Genomic DNA, 21,881 nt, shown 5'->3' with positions numbered 1-21,881 from the left:
TACTTTTGTTGTTGAAAACGTTGGCATTTTGCTAACTTCATTTCAGATTTTGCTTTAGTTTGTCTCATGGTCCTAAATAAAAACAGGTTGCATATCCATTATCTGAAATGATTGAGACCAAAACTGTTTCAATATTTTGATTTGGGGATATTTATATAGCTATTGTTGGATGAATACTCCTAATCCAAAAATCAAAATCTTCTCTAAAATCTGGAGTCTCAAAGGTGTTAACCTGTACAGTTTTCCAATTTTTCCCTAATAAATTGTATACTACCAAAAAATTATTTAGTGGTATTTTCTTACACCTATGTGAAATCACAAAATTGAAAGTAGACACTTAGACCAATTTAAATGTGATCGGTCTGTTACTGTAACTTTTCATGATATCAGTATACCTATAATTATTGTCTATTTCTCTATGAGGTTCTGAGGCACTATAAACATTCAGTACTTGCCATTAATAAAGTTTCTTAATAATACCTATATACCTGAAATGTATGACAACTTGGATTTCCTACTTTGTTTCTAAGATAATTCTATGCTATCCCTGAAAAGTCATTTTAGGAAAATATGCAACAAATATTTTTTTTCATTTTAGGTTCTGTCATTTTTGCTTAGCAGAAATAACTAATCATATTTGAATAACAAGGATCATTTTGTGTTTTAGTCCCCTGCCTCTTCGGCTCCATTCCTATATCTGCAGCCCTCTGAGGTTATTTATCAACCAGTAGAAATTGCACAAGATGGTGGCTGTGTTCCTCCTCCACTGTCTCTGATGGAAGCCTCCGTCCCAGAGGTACAGATTCATCTTTTTCTTTGTTTCCATTTGCTCAGGGTTGGAAATTGAACCCAGGGCCTTGTAGGTTCTAGAAAAATACACTGCAACTGAGGTACATTCCCAGCTCTATTTGTGGTAAAGTGATTGGTCTGTAACTGCCTTGTATGTACATTTAATTCTTTTTTATTTGTTGAAGATCATCATTAAAATTGCTTATTTTATGTTTTCTCTGGTTTATTTGTATTTGCTATTTTTATTCCAAGAGTGTTGCTTCTTCATCTTAGAATTTTTCAGTAACTAGTCCTAAATCACTTTCCATGTTTCTTTTAAAGTTTTAAGGTATCAGATATTTGCACCTTCTTATTTTCTTGTCAACCTGTGTTGTTGTTAAATAATTTGTCAGTTAAAAGCATATAATCTTTAAGCCATTGTAAAATTTAAAATTCCTCCTATACTAATGTAAATTAACTACAAATTACAAATATTCTCTTCAATGTCTTTAAGTTATATCCTCAGTGTGTCACTAATAACATTGTCTGTGTGCCGGAACTGTGCAGGTGGTGTGGTATGTTTTAAGTCAGCACCTGGTTGAGTGTATTGTTTTGTTATCTCTATAGTACTAAAGCTTGTAGCATAATTTTATCCTGGAACAGTAATTTCCAGTTAGATCTTAGTGTTTTTGCTCTCCATACTTTTACTAGAATTTCTCAATTCCATCTCATCCTTCATTTACTTTTTTGTGTTTCTCTTTTCCAGATTTAGTAAAATATAATTGAGTATAAATGTTGTACTGTAAATATTTATGAACTACATGATATTTTGTAGTTATATGTATTCTAATTACCACAGTCAAGGTAATTCATCTCTTCATGTTGTTACTCGTTTTTGTTTGAGGTGAAATTGTTTTAAGACGTTTCAGCAGTTTTCAAGTTTATAACCCATTACTATTATTCTCGGTCGCCATGCTGTACAGTGACTCTCCAGAACACATTCATCCTTTCTGTGCCTGTCACTGTACCATGTAAACAGCATCTTCCCATCCTTCTCCCCACCCATGAAAACCACTATTTTAGTCTTCGCTTCTGAGGGTTTGGCTTTCCAGATTCCACATAGAAGCATTGAGAAACATTTATCCTTCTGTACCTGACTTGTTTCATGGTATAATGTCTTCCAGGTTCATCCATGATGTCGCAGCTGACAGAATTTCCTCCTTTTTAATGCTGAATGTTATTCTGTTCATAGCCCACATTTTCTTCATCCATCGATAAACACTGAAGTTGATTCTATATCAGTGCTGTTGTGTAAAAGAAGAATATTGTTTTGTTTTTCTAGTACTGGGAGACAAAACCAAGGCTTTGTGTACTGTGAGCAAATACTCTACCATGAAGCCACATTTCCAACTCCGTTTGCTATTGTGAATAATGCTGCAAATGAGCTTATGAATAAGTTCAAATCTCTGTAGAAAGTTGGTTCCTTTCCTTTGTGTGTGTGTGCATATGTATGTATGTATATCCAGAAATATAGTAGTAGTTTTTTGGAAACCCACATACTGTTTTGCCTGATAGCTGTCCTAATTTGCATTCACTCCACAGTATCAAGGGTTCCCTTTTGTCCATATCCTTGCTGGTGATCACTTTGATTCCTAGCTAAATCTCCTCATGGTGGGTTCTCTGTATTGAGATGGAACAGTCACCCCAGCCTTCACCCTGTTCCACCTCCAGGAGTGTTACTCAGCTCAGAGCCCACAGGGTGGACAGAAGAAGTAATACAGACCTCACTTCTCCTGGAGGCCCTCCCTTATTGTTAAGCAGTGTAAAAGTGGATCTTTGTGGTGTTGCCTCGGCTCGACCACACAAGCCTCTAAAGGATCTGTGGGGAGATCTTTATTCTTGCTGAATTAACACCTCAGACTCCCCCTTATGTTTGTCCCAATTGCATAGCATAGGAATACATTATACATGGTTTGTGATTTGGAAACCAGGGATATTTTCTTAGTTAATTGATGATGAAATTTCAAAATTCTGTCTGGTTGTTTTCTACCTTCAGGTTTGGGTAGAGGTGAGGGTAAAGAAAGAGTTCTTCCACATTAGCTATCTCACCAGAACTTCCACATTAGCTATCTCACCAGAACTTCCACATTAGCTATCTCACCAGAACTTCCACATTAGCTATCTCACCAGAACTTCCACATTAGCTATCTCACCAGAACTTCCACATTAGCTATCTCACCAGAACTTCCACATTAGCTATCTCACCAGAACTTCCACATTAGATATCTCACCAGAACTTTGACATTAGATATCTCACCAGAACTTCCACATTAGATATCTCACCAGAACTTCCACATTAGATATCTCACCAGAACTTCCACATTAGATATCTCACCAGAACTTCCACATTAGATATCTCACCAGAACTTCCACATTAGATGTCTCACCAGAACTTCCACATTAGATGTCTCACCAGAACTTCCACATTAGCTATCTCACCAGAACTTCCACATTAGCTATCTCACCAGAACTTCCACATTAGCTGTCTCACCAGAACTTCCACATTAGATATCTCACCAGAACTTCCATATTAGATATCTCACCGGAACTTCCACATTAGATATCTTACCAGAACTTTGACATTAGATATCTCACCAGAACTTCCACATTAGATATCTCACCAGAACTTCCACATTAGATATCTCACCAGAACTTTGACATTAGATATCTCACCAGAACTTCCACATTAGATATCTCACCAGAACTTCCACATTAGCTATCTCACCAGAACTTCCACATTAGATATCTCACCAGAACTTCCACATTAGATATCTCACCAGAACTTCCACATTAGATATCTCACCAGAACTTCCACATTAGCTATCTCACCAGAACTTCCACATTAGCTATCTCACCAGAACTTCCACATTAGATACCTCACCAGAACTTCGACATTAGATATTTCACCAGAACTTTGACATTAGATATTTCACCAGAACTTCCACATTAGCTATTTCACCAGAACTTTGACATTAGATATCTCACCAGAATCTGCTTTGGCCTTCAGCCGTACTCTCGTCTCTGCTGTCAGACACTCCCCATCGGTGTATAGCCACTCCTTATCTAATCTAAGAAGTCGTTTCTAAGACTGCTGCTGCTGTGACTGCTGGCTTCTACTTTACATGGCACTTCCATACTCAGTGAATCCTGTATGCTTTTATTTGGTGCTGTTTCCAACAGAATGAATACTCTCATTAATATATAATTTAATAAATAGACTGTAATGATTTACAGTTAAAATCTGCAGGACTTTCGTTGTGAATGTTATGATCAGGTTTCCTAAAAAGAAAACAAGTATGTTAATTCAATCCCCAGCCAACTTCTACCCTGCCTTGACTACTACAGATCTCCCCCATGTCAGTCCTAGAATACATACATCTGTGCTTTCTCTTTCATAGAAGTTGAAACCAACTTAGCCTCCAACTCCCAACATACCAACTTAAACAGGTCCTAATCCAGCCTTATGGGTTTTTATTTGATCTTTTGTTCTTGTCCAAGGTTGCTTCTACTTACTGCACTCTGGAAACCTCCACTTCCTTCCTGTCAGGGCTCTCAGTCCATCTCTGGTCCAAGTCAGCTTCTCTCCATTGGTCCTCGGCTTCACTGCTCTGCTGTGATTGTTCAGGGAATTAGCTTCCACAGTCTTGACCTCAGAATGACCTTATGTATAGAAGTGAAGGCATCAAGAAACCATATTGCGGTATTAAAAGATTAAAGCTGTTTGATACAAAATTCTTTGAATATCTGTAGCACCTTTGAGAGGTAACTGTTATCTTTTGACACATTCTTTCCCGGATCCCCTAATTCTCTTCTACCTTTCAAAACTAAGATTCTTGAAAGATAGGCTGTATTCAGTATTTAATGATCAGCACCATTTTATTCCACACCTGCTGAAGTCTACTTCATTGTCTTTCTGCATAAGCTGCCTTTAAGAAGGCTCCTTAATGACATCCTAATTACTAAATATTTTCCTGCCTTTGTAATCTTATTAACCTTTCAGGAACACTATCCATATTTGGTGACCTGTCTGACACCTGTGTTTACATGGCCCTGCCCGCTCCTGGAATTTCTTTACCAGATTTTCTTTTCCTTTGTAAGCTGACCTTTTGCTCCTTCTCATGTCTGGGTCTCCCTGCAATCTGATGCTTTCCTCTCCATAGCTCTATGTCAGCATCACTCCTGAGTTTGCAGTCACTGTCTGTCTAGAGCAGTTGAGCACCTGAAAGGGGGGAAGAAGAAATAGAGGCGTCCTGGAAGTGTAAAATTTGTAAAAATTTTAAAAATACTGACAAATTCAATGATTGAATAATTAGCGTACTTTAGATAACATTTGGAATCTGTTGGGTTAAATATAAACTTATTTCATTATCCATTCATCTGTTGGTCGGTAACCAGACTGATTCATTTCCTTTCTATTTTGAATAGACCAGCAATAAACTGGGTATGCAAGTATCTGCGTAGGATATAGAATCGCTTGGATATAGGTCTAGGGTTGGTATAGCTGGGTCTTAGAGTAGTTCTATTTTTAATTTTTTGAGAAACCTGTATACTGATTTCTACAGTGACAGTACCAGTTTATAGTACCACCAACAATAAAAGGTCCCGCTTTCCCCACACCCTTCCCTGCTTTGGTTACTATTTAAATAGAATTTTTAAATGATCTGCCCTCTGTGTATTGTTCTTCTGCCTTATTTATTGTATGCCTTAGTGTATAATGTTCTATCAAACAACCTAAGTAAGCCTCACAGAAGAGATATCTTACGTTGGCTGTCCCTCACTGTGTCCCCAGGTCTTTAAATCAAACATCAGTGCCACTAGGAAATTTTTTATGACCATCATCCCCAATTTTTTTTCTTTTTCTTTTCTTTTTTTTTTTTTTTTTTTGAGACAGGGTTTCTCTGTGTAGCTTTGGAGCCTTTCCTGGAACTCACTCTGTAGCCCAGGCTGGCCTCAAACTCACAGAGATCTGCCTGCCCCTGTCTCTGCCTCTGCCTCTGCCTCTGCCTCCCGAGTAGTGAGATTAAAGGCGCACACCACCACCGCCCAGCCTCCCCAGTTTTCTTACGCATAATGTTTTAGAATTTTTTGAGTGATCGTTATTCCCCATACATCATATACATGACTCACAGGAGATGTGATGATTTAGAGTAATGTCTGTTTCTTGATCAGACAATAAGTTCATTAAACATAATGAATGGGTTTTTGAATGAGGCAGCAAGCATATCACATAGTAAGTGCTGAATAACTATGTTAGTAATAAAAATGACCCCTCTTTTTTCTCTCCCCTCCTCTCCTTTGCTCGCTGCCTCTTGGAACAGCCGTATTCCGACCATGGGGTCCAAGCAGCGTACCACCAGGTCTACGCTTCCAGCGCCATTGCTATGCCTGCGCCTGTAATGCAGCCTGAGCCCATTAAAGTAAGGAGTTCAGTCTGAGTTCTTCCTGCTTTCCTTCCATTATGCTCTGGACAGTTTTACCCCACTGCGATCCAAAAAGTACAGTTAGTGAATTATTTAATATGAAGGAAACAAATTCTAAATTAACTATAATTCCTATTAACTAATTTTGAAATGTTATAAGTCATTCATGGTCAAAATGTTTTATTTGTTGTGATACAGAGATACATAAACTTAAACTTAAGCTTATTTTAACTATTTTAAGTGTCTTTAAGTATATTCACAGCACTATAAAAATTATTACCAGAATTTTTAACCTTTTCCACTACCACAAGTAGAAACTCTGTTCTCATTACACAGTAAGTTCACCTTCCTATTTGTCCTCTCTCTGAAGTCCCTGGTAACCTTTAATATCTTCTTATATCTAATTTTCCTGTTCTGGATATGACACATAGGATTATTTGTGTCAATAATACAGAGTAGTTGTAGGGAGATGAAACAGCTAATATCTCCACTTTATATTTAATATATTTGTATTCGCTGAATCAGATTCAGGCCAAAAAATAGTATAGCACCCAATTAAATCTAATCTAATTAGATTCATGTGTATATTCTCTATGTTCTGGTCATCAGCTCTGAAGCAAGAGATTCTCTTCCTTTATTTTACTGGGTTTTTTAGTGAGGCTCAGGATCACCATGTGAGAGAAATAGCCTCATCATAGTAAAGAATTGCAGATTGATTAACTGTTTGGGTGGTGACATGGATTTTTATCCACTTTAGTTTGGTCGAATAAGAAAGTATACTCTGCATTAAATGAAAGAAATAGCTGTGTTTGCACTCACATTCATGACTGATCCATCGTATATGTTGAACACTATATTAAAGAGCCTCTCTATCCCTCATGCTCCCACCCCACCCCCACCCAGTAGCCACTCACTGCCATGACTACTCACTGCAGCCCTTATTTCCTATGCCATTGTACTATGGATATGAAATAAGACTCCAGTTTTGGTTTCACATTAAAATCTAGAATGTTAACAAGACTCACTTCTAGAGGCTTCATTTTCAGTATTGTTAGAAAATCTTCTAAGACAGACTTCCCCTAATGATAACATCATCAATTGCTGGTATATGTGTACATGATGTATTGGATATACATGTCAGGGAGAAAGGGAGGGGGAGAGGGCGAGCATCAAAATAATTGAAATTATCGCTTAAATATTTCAAGTAGGAGATGGGGTGGTGAGTGTTCTAATAGCGTTCATTGAAAGTTTGATCTTTCAACTTAGGAGTATGCACATTTCTAAGTTGTCTTGAGACTCTAAGTAGGTAACACCAGAAACTGTAAAAAGAAACTCACTTTAGTCTTAAATTTAGTCATACAGGAATTACTCTTTTGTTGAACATTGAAAAAATTAATAAATTTTCAAATGAAAAATTGGAGTGCAGGACTATCATGTAAGAAGTTTATACTTCTTTTTGTGTTTCAATAAAAGATAGAGTTTCCTATGTATTTTATACTCAAAATGTCTTGGTGGTGCCAGTCATTGATCCCATGGCCTCGTACATCTTGCCAAGCACTCTACCACCAAAATACTATAATCAGAAAATTTTAGGTAGAGTCTCCTCTGCATTATATAATTAATAGTTCTTCAGTGGTTTGGTGGCTCTACATAAAAAGCTTTGTCTGTCTCAGGGACAGACATTCCACTGTCACTTCCATAATTGTGTAAAACTTCACAACAATCCTTTACTATACAGGCTGGGTTTGGTTTTGTCTTTCGAGACAGGGTTTCTCTGTGTAGTTTTGGTGCCTGTCCTGGATCTCACTCTGTAGCCCAGGCTGGCCTCGAACTCACAAAGATCCGCCTGCCTCTGCCTCCCGAGTGCTGGGATTAAAGGCGTGCTATACAGGTTTTACTGCACAAAAGATTAACTACTTCTGTTTGTACTGCATTTGTGTTACAAACAGAAATCTTAATGTGCAAATTTTACATTATTAGAAACATCTTTTTTATAAGACATATTAAACCAACTTTAAAATATTAATGGACACTTGAAATATCAGCTATTTTCTCCCTACGTAAATTTTCCCTGGCACTAAAACCCTCAGTGTCTTTTTTAGAGTTTGAATCTTTTGATTCTTAGTTTTATAAGGACAGGTCACTTTGAAAACTGGTGAGAAGGTTGACGTTCTAGTTTCATTCCTGTGCTACAGTTAAATACTCTGAACAAAAAGCAGTTTGGAAAAAAGGGTTCATTCAGCATTTACAATTTCAAGTTATAGTCCCACCATTTTGAGGAAGTCAAAGCAGGAAGTCAAGCAGCTGGTCACATGCCACCCACAGTGAAGAGCAAAAGGAGAATAAGCATGTCCTTCCTTGCTTGTTCCTTTGCGCTTAGCTAGCTTTCCTCACTCTTGTACAGCTTAAGGATGGCCTCTTAAATGTGTCACCCACAATGGATTGGGCCTTCAAACGTCAATAAACAACCAAGGCAGTCCCTCACAGACATACCAAAAGCCAACCTGAGCGCAGTAATTCCTCATTGAAGACTCTCTTCCCAAGCAGTTCTAGGAAGTATCAAGTTGACACTTAAAACAAACCAGCATAATTGATCAATGGGTACTATGCTAATGTTATTTCTATTGTTAGGATGAAATACCCTGATAAAGAAGAACTTTGAAAAGAAATTGGTTTATTGGGCTTACAATTCCAGGTTACAGCCCATCATTTCCTGAAATGCAGGAACTCAAGCAGCTTGTCAAATCATATCCACAGTTAGAAACAGAATAAATGCATCCTTGCATGCTGTTTGCTTATTACCACTGCCCAGGGAATGATGCTGCTCACAGTGGGTTGGATAAGTTAGCAATCAAGAAAATTTCCCACAAACATGTCCAAAGGCCAACCTGATGTAGGCAATCTCTAATTTGGGGATATGTCAAGCTGACATGGAAAGCCATCACAGGTAGGACATCACACTTAGTAGTAAAAGTTCTTAAGGACCATTGCACAGGGGGTAACTGTCGATCACAGGAATGTACTGTATTTTTTTAAGTTAGAAGAAAAAGCTTTGGATTCTTTTACCATTTTAAAAAAAAAAAGGAAAATGTGGCCTAGTGAGGTAGATTAGGTGGTCAGAGTACAAACTGCTCTTGCAGAAGACTGAATTTCCGTTTCCAGTGCCCATATTGGGTGGCTCTTTGGAAAGACAGTATAATTTGGAAGTAAATTGGAATGGGATTTGACTGCCACAAATGTTTCCCTCTCTCTTGGAATAGCCACCCACGTAAAAATTGCAGACTGTCTATGCAGAAATATTCTACTACCACTATGTTCTTCCATTCTTTTCAGTACTGTTAATACTTCTTTTAAGTCAAGTTAGAGGCTAACGCTGACTTATATCTACTACTCCTGAGCACAGGGGAAGGCAATAAAGTGTTATGCTATAGGGGACAAAGACAGACTCAGGGGCGGGGCTGATTCGTAGCTTCTAAGACAAGAGTATAAAGTTGTATTGCTCTCCACAGTCAAACAATATTCCTTCAGCTATGTAGCATATTTTTACTCCTAGAACTATACAGTAGTAACTGTGTAGTTAAACAGTAGAAATGCCTAGGTTCCATGTGCATAAAACTTCCTAGTTTATGACAATCTAAGACAGTAAAGAGAATCATAGTCTTGAGAAACCAATATATTTAAATGGTCAACTGGAAGTAACCAAAAATGTTTGGGGTCAGTAGAAAACTGCTTACATATAACATATTAAAGGCATTGGTACATAGCTGCTCCTCAACTTGCAAAGTTGTATCTATCCCAAAAATACCCTAAGTTGAAATATATCAGGGCTGGAGTAGTAGTGAGCAGTTAAGAGCACTTGCTGCTCTTGCAGAGGACCTGAGTTTTTTATTCCCAGTACCCACATGGTAGCTCACAACTATCTATAACTTCAATCCCAAGGGATCTGACAACTTTTTCTGACCACTGTGGGCACCAGGTGTGCACATATATACATACACAGAAAATAAATATTTTTTTTTCTTTTTTTTGGTTTTTCGAGACAGGGTTTCTCTGTGTAGCTTTGCGCCTGTCCTGGAACTCACTTGGTAGCCCAGGCTGGCCTCGAACTCACAGAGATCCGCCTGGCTCTGCCTCCCGAGTGCTGGGATTAAAGGCGTGCGCCACCACCGCCCAGCGAAAATAAATATTTTTAAAAAGAAAATGTAACTCAATGTGTTTAGTTCACCTTACCTATCAAATCTCATAGCTTAGCAACTCAGTAGACTGCAGAGTATCAGTTATGTCCTAGTGATTGCATGGCTTACAGGAAGTTATGCCAACATTAAGGATATCATGATACATATTGAGTCCAGGAAAATCAAAATTTCAAACTAGAACTATGATTTCCACTGATTATGACCTTTGTACCATTTCAAATCAATATATCAGAAATCAAAGCACTGTGACTTGGGTTCCATCAGTATATACTAGCTCTATCATATGCTCTAAAATAATTCAGGAATTAAACTTTTAATTAAGTCATAATTTACTTGCTGCTGTTAAGATAATGTGTAGTTTCTCATTTTGTTGTCTTTGCTCTTCCTAACATGTTGAAATTGAATCTAAGATGACCTCCAAAGAGCTAACCTGAACATTACATCCCTTGTTATACTATGAAATGTTAATAGTGATGAACTAAAAAATAAGGCCTCTATACTGTCTTTAATATCTTTGTTGCAAGAAGGAATGCCATACTGATTCTTGATGGTGTCACTGCTCCAGTTACTTATATTTAATCTCTGGTAAAATAGCCACTAAGATTCTACATTGAGGGTTTTTTTTTTTAAAGATTATTTTACATGTATGGGTGTTTTGCCGGCATGTGTGTATGTGCACCAACTGTGTGCCTGGTGCCTCAGAGGTGAGAAGGCATCAGTTCCCCTGGATCAGATGGTTGTGAACCACCATGTAGGTCTGGGGCTTGGTTGAATCCAGGTCTCTGCAAGAGCGACAAGTGCTCTTAGCCACTGAGCCAACTCTATAGCCTTGTACTTTGAGTTTTATTCTGGTTCAGAGACATACACAGACCTCAAGAGTCTGCGGATAGGAGTACATTACAGCTTACTTTGTTTCCCTTATAATCTCTCTATGTTAATCAGACTTTTCATGTGACAAATGATTGAAAGAACAACGCGATCTTTAACAACACAACAAAAACTTTATTTTTAGCTTGATAGGTTTCATGGTTTTAGAGGTTTCTACCCATAATCTTTGGCTCCACTGACTCTAGACCAATGATGAGGCAAAATATCATGGTGGACCAGAAGTAGAAGATACAACAAGATACAGCCCACAAAGACACACCCACAGTGATCTAGTCCTTCTAGCTAGACCTTACCTCCTAAAGTTTCCAGAACCTACTAAAATAGTGGCATTAGCTAAGAACCAAATCTTCTAGAATGAGCCTGTGTGAGACATTCATATTCAAACTGAACCATTTTGCCCCCAGACTCCAAAGACCACATCTGTTTGATAATGCAAAATGTGTTTAGTCCATCTCTAAGAATTCCCATAACCTTAACACTTGCAACGTTGTCCAAAAGTTAGGTCAACAGTCTCTTGTGATATTTAAGGCAAGCTCTGTGGATGTTCCTCAGTTGGTAGAGTGCTAGCATGTGCTAGACATGCCTAGCACGTCACAGCACTGAACTCCACTTCTGTGGTACCAGTTTTCTTCCGTGTCGGACATACCTTTTGTCATTCTGAGGGAAGATAACAGGATAGAAACAACTTAAAGGAGGAAGGACGTATTTTGGCTCTTGGTCTCAGCATATTCAGTCTGACTGTTGGTTCTGCACGGACTGTTCACTTGATGGTGAATGGAAAACAGAAAAAAGAGAAAGAGGGGGCCCATGACAAAATACAGCCCCAAGGATCCCAAGTAACCAAACTTGTTTCAGCTAGGCGCCACCTCCTAAAGTTTGCAGAAACTCCCAAAATAGTGCCACAAGCTGGAGACCAGTCCTTCCTTCAACAGTGAGCCTGAGGAGGTTAGCTCAGATTCAAACTATAACATAATCCTAGATTTTTCTTTTATGTTTTTAAAATATTCTGAGAATAATTCTGATAGCCTCAGTGGGCTGCTGAAAGAGCTTATGACATGAATACATTAAACTAGTTAAGAACCTCTCAGTTGCAAGCTATGGTGGCACACATCTCTAATCCTAGCACTTGAGAACTCAAGTTAGGAGAATCACAAGTTGTGTGGCAGCCTTGGCTACGTAGCTGACCCCATCTAGGAAAATGAGCTTCTGTATTAGAGTCACTTTATTTTACATGTGACAAATTTTTATAAGAAAGAATGTCTTTAATTAAATCTTCCTAATTCTCTTTTTTGTTGTTGTTTGTTGTTGTTCATGTTACTGGGGACCAAAACTAGAGCCTTAAGCTTGCTAGGCAAGCGTTTAGCCCCTTAGTTAAAGCCTCAGCCTTTCTGTCTTCTGAATTCTAAGAAAGTACTTGGATCTTTCATACTGCACTGGTGAAATTATTCAAACTATATAAACAATGATACAGGCATTGTATCATTGGTGAGAAAGAATAACAAGCCGGGTGGTGGTGGCACATGCCTTTAATCCTAGCACTCGGGAGGCAGAGCCAGGCGGATCTTTGTGAGTTCGAGGCCAGCCTGGTCTACAGAGCGAGATCCAGGAAAGGCTCAAAGCTACACAGAGAAACCCTGTCTTGAAAAAAAATTTTTTTAAATTAAAAAAATCAAAATAAATAAATAAAAGAGAGAAAGAATAACAACCAAATATGAAAAATACAGTTTACTATATGAAATAAATGCAGAGTTCTACAACAAACATTCTAACAAATGTAGCTTTCTGTATAAAACAGTACTAGTCTTAGAGTTAAAAAGTCAAATTTTGTATCTGGTGTGGTGGCAATTGGCTTGTAGTCCCAGAACTCAAGAAGCTAAGGCAAGAGAATTGTATGTTCACCATTAACCCAAACTGCATAATTAGACACTGTCTCAAAAAAAAAAATCCTTGGTAGTATTAAAAATAATGAAATCCTGAGGTTGGGGATTTAGCTCAATGGTAGAGCACTTGCCTAGCAAGTGCAAGGCCCTGGGTTCTGTCCTCAGCTCCGGGGGGGGAAAAAAAAGAAAAAATAATGAAATCCTGTTACTTGCAATATGTGTGAAACCTACATGTAAAAACCAACATGTGTAAAATTATAATTTTAAGTAAATATAATTATAAATAAAATAACCCAGGCACAAAAACCTAAGTACTGCATGATATCACTCTTGAAATCTTAGAAAATAGATCCATGGAAGCTGCAAGTAGAATGGTAGTTACCTGTTGCTGAGGTTTTCCTGGTCCTGCCTGGCTCCCATGACCTTGCAGTCGCTTGGACTCAAGTAAACACACAGAGGCTTATGTTAATTAAAATTGCTCGGCCATTAGCTCAGGCTAACTATTGACTAGCTCTTACACTTAAATTAACCCATAATTTTTATTTATGTTTAGCCATGTGGCTTGGTACCTTTTCTCAGTTCTGCCTTCACATCTTGCTTCCTCTGTGTCTAGCTAGTGACTCCTGTCTCAGCCTTCCTGTTCCCAGAATTCTCTTCTCTGCTTGTCCTGCCTAAACTTTCTGTCTGGCTACTGGCCAATCAGCATTTTATTTATTAACCAATCAGAGCAACACAGTCACAGCATGCATAAAGACATCCCTAGCACTTCCCCTTTTCTTTCTTTTTTAAAAGGAAGGTTTTAACTTTAGTAAAATTACATATAACAAAACAATTATCAAGTAAGAATTATAGTTATAATATCTAGTCTATTTGTATTTGGCAAAATTAAAGAAGATATTCTATCTACCCTGTATTTGTGAGTCCAAGGTTTTATATCTAATTTATCTTTTATCATAACTAAGGAAATTATAACTATCTAGTCTTCAACTACATCAAAGACCTCAGAAGGATATAATATTACCTAAGTAAACAGGAAGAGCATTGTAAGCAACTTCCAAAAATCTAGAATGACAGAGACACCTGTCTGCCTGGACAGTTTCCCAAAGTTCTTCTGCAGTATTGGGGCATCCATTCTTCAGCCTACAGGCCTAGAGTCTCTCAGTCACTTTTCTCTGTGTCCTATAGAATGTCTGGCAGTTTCTCCTGCAAAGCAGGAACCTGAATGACCATTTTGCCTTGCAAAGTTCAGTGGTCACCTTTCTATGGGTCCTGCATGTCCAGTCAATACAACATTTTGTCAAGCAGTCCAGGAAAGAAAAGTTTCTGGCCTAAATGGCTATTTTTGCCAAGAAGAAGATAAATTCCATGTGGAGTGTCTTTGATGCCCATCCTCCTCTCTGAAGTAAATGGGTCCTGCCAGGAGCAGACATGTCTAAGTTTTTAAAACATTTTAAATGTCATATTCTGTAAGTCGTTGAAGTGTTTGACGATTACCTATCTATCTGAAAGATATCTATGTATACTTAGAAAACTAACATGACTATAAGTTTGATTATCATAGATGATTAACTATTAATCTGTATTTCTTTTTTTTTTTTTTTAAAGATTTATTTATTATGTGTACAGTATTCTGCCTGCACATGTCCCTGCAGGCCAGAAGAGGGCACCAGATCTTATTACAGGTGGTTGTGAGCCACCATGTGGTTGCTGGGAATTGAACTCAGGACCTCTAGAAGAGCAGTCGGTGCTCTTAACCACTGAGCCATCTCTCCAGCCCCTTAATCTGTATTTCTTAATGATACATTACAATTTTAAATGAGTTGTATACACATAATACCTTAAAAAAGAGTAAAAATATACATACAGTATAACAAAATTAACTTTAAATTTGTATCAGTAAAGTAAAATCTATAGCAGTGTAAAACATTTTTAAACAAGTTGTTGCTCTTTAAAAGTAGGTTCAATAATCTATTCTTTCATCCTATCACATCTATATCCTATATTTCTATATCACATCCTCCTTCTTTTAGAAAGAGATTGATTATGACTAATAACAGTTTGTAACCAACAATCTAAACAAAGACAAACAAAGGGTTCTAAAATGGAACCAAGAGCAGCTTCCTAGTTGTCTCTCTCAGACTAGCCGCAGCCTGTAGCCTTGAGTTACTCTGTGCCAGGTTCGTGGTGTGCAGGCTTGACCTGCAGCATGGCCTTTGCTAATAAAGACAAACAAATAAACAAAAAAAGAAAGAAAAGGTTTTTGGTCTGTATGTTGCACATTGTAAAAATGTACGTAGGCTTGGAAGAGAGAAGAAATGTTAAATGTTAGGGAAGATAAAGATGCTTAACCTAACTTCAACATTACACAATGCATTGAAAACCACAAGAGGTAATCGATTAATACATACAATTGTTGTTTTTCATGTGATGGTTAAAATAAATTTTAAAAATTCAGTATTTCAGAGGAACCTCATGCTTTTGAAATATTTAGATTTTTTTGATCCATCTTTCTATAATAAGTCATAACATATAAGCTGAACTTACAAAGAATGTACACAAAAATTGATCTTATGTGTCTACATATATATCTAGGTACCTCTGTTCTTTTTAATCTCAAAGCACTATTTTTAATACCTTGTTCATATCTTGGGATTTCTAGTAAACTGTAATTTCTGACTCTGACTTTGACTTTAATCAAGGGAAATACAATTTTTACGAACAGTAATTATTTCCTCAACACAAAGTTGCCTTAGTTCAGTCGTCTCTAACAACTGTACCATAAGCTGGGCTGCTATGGCAACACATATTCATTTCTCAGTTTTGGAAGCTGGGAAATCGTGCCTGCAGATGCAAGTGTCTGTCTTGTTATTGTATCCTTACACGGTGGTTCTCAACCTTCCTAATGCTGCAGCGCTTTAATACAGTTCATGTTGTGGTGACCCCCAACCATAAAATTATTCCGTGGCTACTTCATAACTGTAACTTTGCTACTGTTACGACTTGTAATGTAAATAACTGATATGCAGGATTTCTTATATGCAACCCCCAAAGGGTCAAAACTCACAGGTTGGGAAGCTGCTTATAAGGTAGAAGAGAGAGAATGAAGGCAAACTCCCTTTTATTCTTTTTCTTTTTTTTTTAACATTTTTACATTTATTTATTTATAATGCATAAACATGTGTAGGTGCACACATATTTAGATTTCAAAAGTAAGATCATGCAGTACTTACGTTTTTGTACCTAGGTCTTTTTTTGACATAGTGATTTCCAAGTTCCACATATGTTGCTACTAACGGGATTTCATTATTTTAAAAATACTTTTGATACTTCCAAGAATGTTTGAGACAGTATTTAATTTTGTAGCTCAAGTTAGTCTTGAGCCTGTAATCCTCCCACACATTTTTATCATTATCTTTATCTACTTTGTAGTAGCACACTAAATCTTCTTGCTCCTGTCTAACTATAACTAAGCACCCATTGATCAACATTTCTGTATCTTTCATTCTACTGTCTTATTCTAATGCTGTGAAAGAGACACCGTGACCAAGGAATCTTATAGAAGGAAGCAGTTAATTGGGGGGTTGCTTACAGTTTACAGGGTTAGTCCATGATCATCAAGTCAGGGAGCACAGCAGCAGGCAGGCATGGTGCTGTAACAATTCCTGAGACTTACATCCTGATCACAGGCAGCAGACAGAGAAAGCAAGATGGGTTAGGGCCTGGTGTGGGCTTTTAAAACCTCAAAGCCCACCCCCAGTGAAACAAGGCCATACCTCCTAATCCTTCCCAGTTTCACTACCTAGAGACCAAATATTCAACATGAGCCGTTGGGGTTATTCTCATTCAAATGAGAAAAGTCACACCTACTCTTCCAAGTTGGTAACCACCATTCTACTTCCAACTTTTGTGGGATTTGGCCTACAGAATATAGTTGTATGAACTTTGGGTTAACCCATTGTCAGGTTAATTCATTTTCTTCAAGTCTAATATGAAATATGTATTTATTGAGTGTATTTCTGGGTTTTTTTAATCTGATTTGAGTTTAATGTAGATTATTTGATCAAACACCTACGGGTTATTCTAATACTAGATTGGCCATAAATTCTTCCTATCCAAAATACCTATCTGAGGTGGAGAGCAGTAAAAAATTAGAATTAGTTATTTATTAGATGCAACTGAAAGCAGTCATATTAAGTGAATTGGGCAATTTTAGAAAGACAGATACTTTGTTTTTTCTCATTTTTAGTTCCTAGATTTTATGCAGATACATAAAGTCATATATGTATATATGATATAAAATGAAAGTAACCCTGTGTAAACAGAGGGGACTAACATTAGGGTGGAGGGATGAGAATAAAAGAAGAAATGAGGGCTATAAATGGATTATGTTCAACATATAATAAATACATATACAAAAACTTAAATTCTTAATAACTACTGTGAAAGGTTACATATTAGCTCTATGATAGTCTAATTTTTAAGTACCTTTAGCAGGATGTCTACCTATCATATAGCACATCTGTTTTTCATGTCAAAATTATATGTTTCCATTCTTGAGCATTTTCTCTGCATTCTGAGCCTATTATTTCTTCTAATTGGACATCATTTCTCATTTTTTTTGCTGCTACACCTTAAAAGTCAGACCATCTGAATGGCACCTTACCTTTCATAGCATAAGATTCAATTTATGAAACCATAATCTTTTACAGGATATTTCTCTAAACATTTTTTGAATAACATCTTCCCCCACTTTGAGGATGAGAGTAAGCAGGGGAATTTTTATATTATATTACATACTCCATTAACATTTTAATTTTACCTGCTTTAGAAAAGCATGTGGGTGAAAGATAAGGATTATCTTCCATTCCAAATGAATTTGTGTTTCTTTAGTATTGTCAAGTCAAAACACAGTAGGTGCTCCCATCCATAGACAGTCATTCCCAGACCCCGAAAATGCCTCAAACCTCAGCTAGTACCAAATGCTATCTATACACAAGCATTAATCTGATAACACAGCTAATATATAGCTCACTTGTTGGGAGACTATGCAGCATGATTATGATAAGCAAAGGGATAGTTCACACCCAGAACATGTTGGGAATGAGACAGCATAAGCAATTTAAAACAGAAAAATTGTTTATTTCTGGGCTTTTCCATTAATAATTTTTGGATCACTATAAATGATTTGTAATAAAAACCTTGGAAAAGAAGCTTCAGATAAGGTAGAAATTTCAGTATGTACCTATGTTAGCTACTTGTCTCATTACTGCAACAAAATACCTAACAAAACCTGTCAAAGAAAGGTGGTTTATTTTGGCTCACAATTTAAAGTTAAGAGTTGATCACCACAAAGATTTCATGATGACAGGAGCACCAGGAGCTTGAAGCAGCTGGTCACACAGTCAGGATGGAGAGATGCATGCCAGTGCTCAGCCTCCCTTCTGGTGTATTCAGTCCTGGACTGCCATCCAAAGTGAGGGTGGATTTTACTAGTCTATTAATCTAATCCAGCAGCCAGCCCCATCTAAATGATTCCGAGGAAGCTTATCTCCTCAGTGATCCCGTGAAATCCTGTGAAATGGACAATGTAACCATAACAAGCCCATCTCCTGTCAACTTGACAACTGTCCTGGGTGGGTGTGTTTCATCATCTTGACACTAGCTAGTGTTTTCTGAGAAGAAATCACAATGGAGAAAATACCTCCATAGAGTGGCCTATATATAGGCAAGCCTGTGGGGCATTTTTATAATTAGTGGTTGATGTGGAGAGTCAAGTCCATTGTAGGGGTGGTGCCTTGGGCTGTATTAGAAAGTGGTCTTGAAGTGGTGCCTGTATTATATTCATTATGCTATAAGTATATGTTAATAATATAATATGTATTATATTAAAGAAAGTGGTCTTTGGTTGTGTAATAAAACAGGCTAAGCAGGCCATGAGTAGCAAGACAATAAAAGTATTCCTCTGTGACCTCTGCATCATCTCCTGCCTCCCAAGTTCCTGCCTTGATGGATTGTGATCTGAGAGTTATAAGCTGAAATAAACCCTTTCTACCCCAGATTGCTTTTGGTCATGATGTTTTATCACAGCAATAGAGACAACAGCCAAGCATATCACTTTCAAGCCATAATCTTCCACTCATCCACATGGCCATCACATAATGCAAAATGTATTCACTCCAACTTCAAAAATCCCCATAGTCTTTAACAGTTCCAAAACTGTTGAGAAGTTGAATACAGAGTCTCTTCTGAGACTCAGGCAATCTCTTTTTTAACTTCAATCCAATAGTTAGTTACATACTTCCAATATACAATGATACAGAGTCAATATTCCCACTCTAAAAGGGAAGAATGGGGACATGGCAAGGGAAAGATCAGACCAAAGCAAGACCAAAAACATAAGCAGGTAAAACACCAAATCCTTAAGCTCCATGTCCATCATCTGGAGCTCATGATGAAATCATATGGGCTCCAAGGTACATTAATAGCCCTCCTTGGTCCTCCAGCTCAGCTGACTTCAGCACACATAAGCACACTCTTGGAGTGGCTCTGTTTTCTGTCTGCACCTTTCTTTGGTAGACATCCTGTGGTCCTAGCATCTCCAGCATCGTAGAGTCTACATCACAATTTGGACTTTACCTTCACAGCTCCACATAGGCACCTCTCAGAGTCTCTTTGCAAGAACTCTGACCCTACCACACAGTGCCTGACCTCTGGGCACTCAGAGACTATGGAACAAAACCCTGTAGCCTCTCCCCTGAATCTCATATCTTTCATGTCTGCAAAAACCAAGGCCACAAAGATAATGCCAAGTTCGGCTGCCAGATTGGGTTGGAACCTAGCACCCTTGGATCACAGGCTGTATGTCTTGGTGGCTGAATCTACAAAAATCACTTGTCTAAATTTGTTTGTTTGTTTGTAGTAGGGATCTCTTCTGTGGCATTCCCAGTTCAGGTTTCTCCTTTCTCATAAATTTGTATTTTCACAAGTTGGAGCATGTGATGAATGGAGTCTTGTCTTCAATTCTCCTTTCTTGTTGTCCTATTGAAGAATAATGTTTCTAACAATTACAGATGTTTTCTCATCTGCATTCTCCAGTCCACATTTTTAAACTTGTTCACACACTTTTCTTGCTAAAGTTCATGTTTTTAATTTTTTTACTGTCTCACTATAGATATGAATAAGAGCATTGAAAAGTAGCCATGTCACAGACTGAATGACACCCTGCCTTGACATTTCCTCCTCCAAAGATTACTCCTGGATTCAGCCTCACTCAAGTTCTCAAGACACAGGAAGAATGCAGCCAGATTCTTTCCCAGAATGTAAACTAAGCAGCCTCTACTGCAGTTCCTGATCCAGTTCTTGTCCCCTCTGAAACTTCATGAGCTAAGCAGGCATGGTCCACATTTCCCGCGGCATTTTGATCTTTCAAACCTCCACCATAATGGCCTGTTGCACTATACCAAAGAGCTGACAGAAACTACTAAAGGAAGGATTTATTTTGATTCACAGTTTGAGAGTGCAGTCCATCATGGCTGAGAAGTTCTGGTGATAGGAACGTGAGGCAGGTGGTCACCCTGCAGCCAGTCAGGAAGCTCACAGAGAGAGGTGAATGCTGATACTCAGCTTGCTTTCCCTTCTTAAGCAGCTCAGAACACCAACCCACATTCAGGGTCAGTCTTGAACCCACCTTGTTTGAGTTAGGTTTCTGTTGCCATGATAAAACACTAACCAAAACCAACTTGGAGAGGAAAGGGTTTATTTAAGCTTCCACTTTATAGTTCATCACTGAGAACTCAAGGCAGGATGTAGAAGCAGGAACTGAAGCAGAGGCCATGGCAGAACACTGCTTACTGGCTTGCTTCCATGGCTTTCTCAGCCTGTTTTTTCATACAACCCAGGACCACCTGCCCAAGAGAGAGGCATCATCCACAGTGGGATGGGCCCTCTCATATCAATCATTAATCAATAAAATGCCCCACAGACTTGCATATAGTTTAATCTGATGAAAGTTTTCTCAATTAAGATTCCCTCTTTCGGTCCTGAGTTCAATCCCCAGCAACCACATAATGGGTCACAACCATCTGTAATGAGATCTGTCACCCTCTTCTGACCTGCAGGCATACATGCAGACAGAATACTGTGTACATAATAAAGAAATAAATCTTTAAAAAAAAAATTCCCTCTTTCCAGGTGTTCTTGAGTTTGTGTCAAGGTAACAAGAAACTAGCCAGAATACACCACTATTACCCTAATCTAGATAGATAATCCTCATAGACATATGAAGAGGCTAATCTCATCTAGACGATTCCTCAGCAGCTTGTCTCAAAGGTAACCCTAGGTATCATGAAGTTGACCATCAATATTAACCATCAAACCATTTAAGGTGTCTAGTCAAGACTTGGTGACTCATTAGCCAAACCCTAAGGGTCTTCTACTAATTCTTGTCCAGAGTTCTTTTCAGTTCTGTCAGGTACCCTGTCATCAAACGTTATTCTTTGTCACATATGGCTCTTTTTCCTTGTGTTCAGTTGTATCTTTCCATATTACTTTAAAAATATTTTTCCTCCTTTGATGAGCTACTCACAGTTCACTAGCTGTTTTCCTAGAGCAGTTTTCTAGTTTTCACCTATACTTTTAAAATCTTTTCCATTTATTTTTTAAATGAGATA

At 37.9% G+C, this 21,881-nt stretch overlaps 1 protein-coding gene across 1 annotated transcript in view; it reads left to right on the top strand.

Annotated features, from left to right (window-relative positions):
* Boll (boule homolog, RNA binding protein) overlaps positions 1–21,881 on the top strand; it is a 105,217-nt gene that overhangs the window by 52,036 nt on the left and 31,300 nt on the right. The window contains exons 9-10 of the mRNA XM_052749478.1: positions 668–796; positions 6,147–6,245. Of these exons, the coding sequence (XP_052605438.1) occupies positions 668–796; positions 6,147–6,245 (228 nt within the window). The remainder of the gene's footprint in view (positions 1–667; positions 797–6,146; positions 6,246–21,881) is intronic.

The sequence above is a fragment of the Peromyscus californicus genome, unplaced genomic scaffold, assembly GCF_007827085.1.
Source record: "Peromyscus californicus insignis strain IS unplaced genomic scaffold, ASM782708v3 Scaffold_21__1_contigs__length_65335640, whole genome shotgun sequence".
Lineage (NCBI taxonomy): Eukaryota > Metazoa > Chordata > Mammalia > Rodentia > Cricetidae > Peromyscus > Peromyscus californicus.
This window is presented reverse-complemented; position numbering and strand designations above follow the sequence as displayed.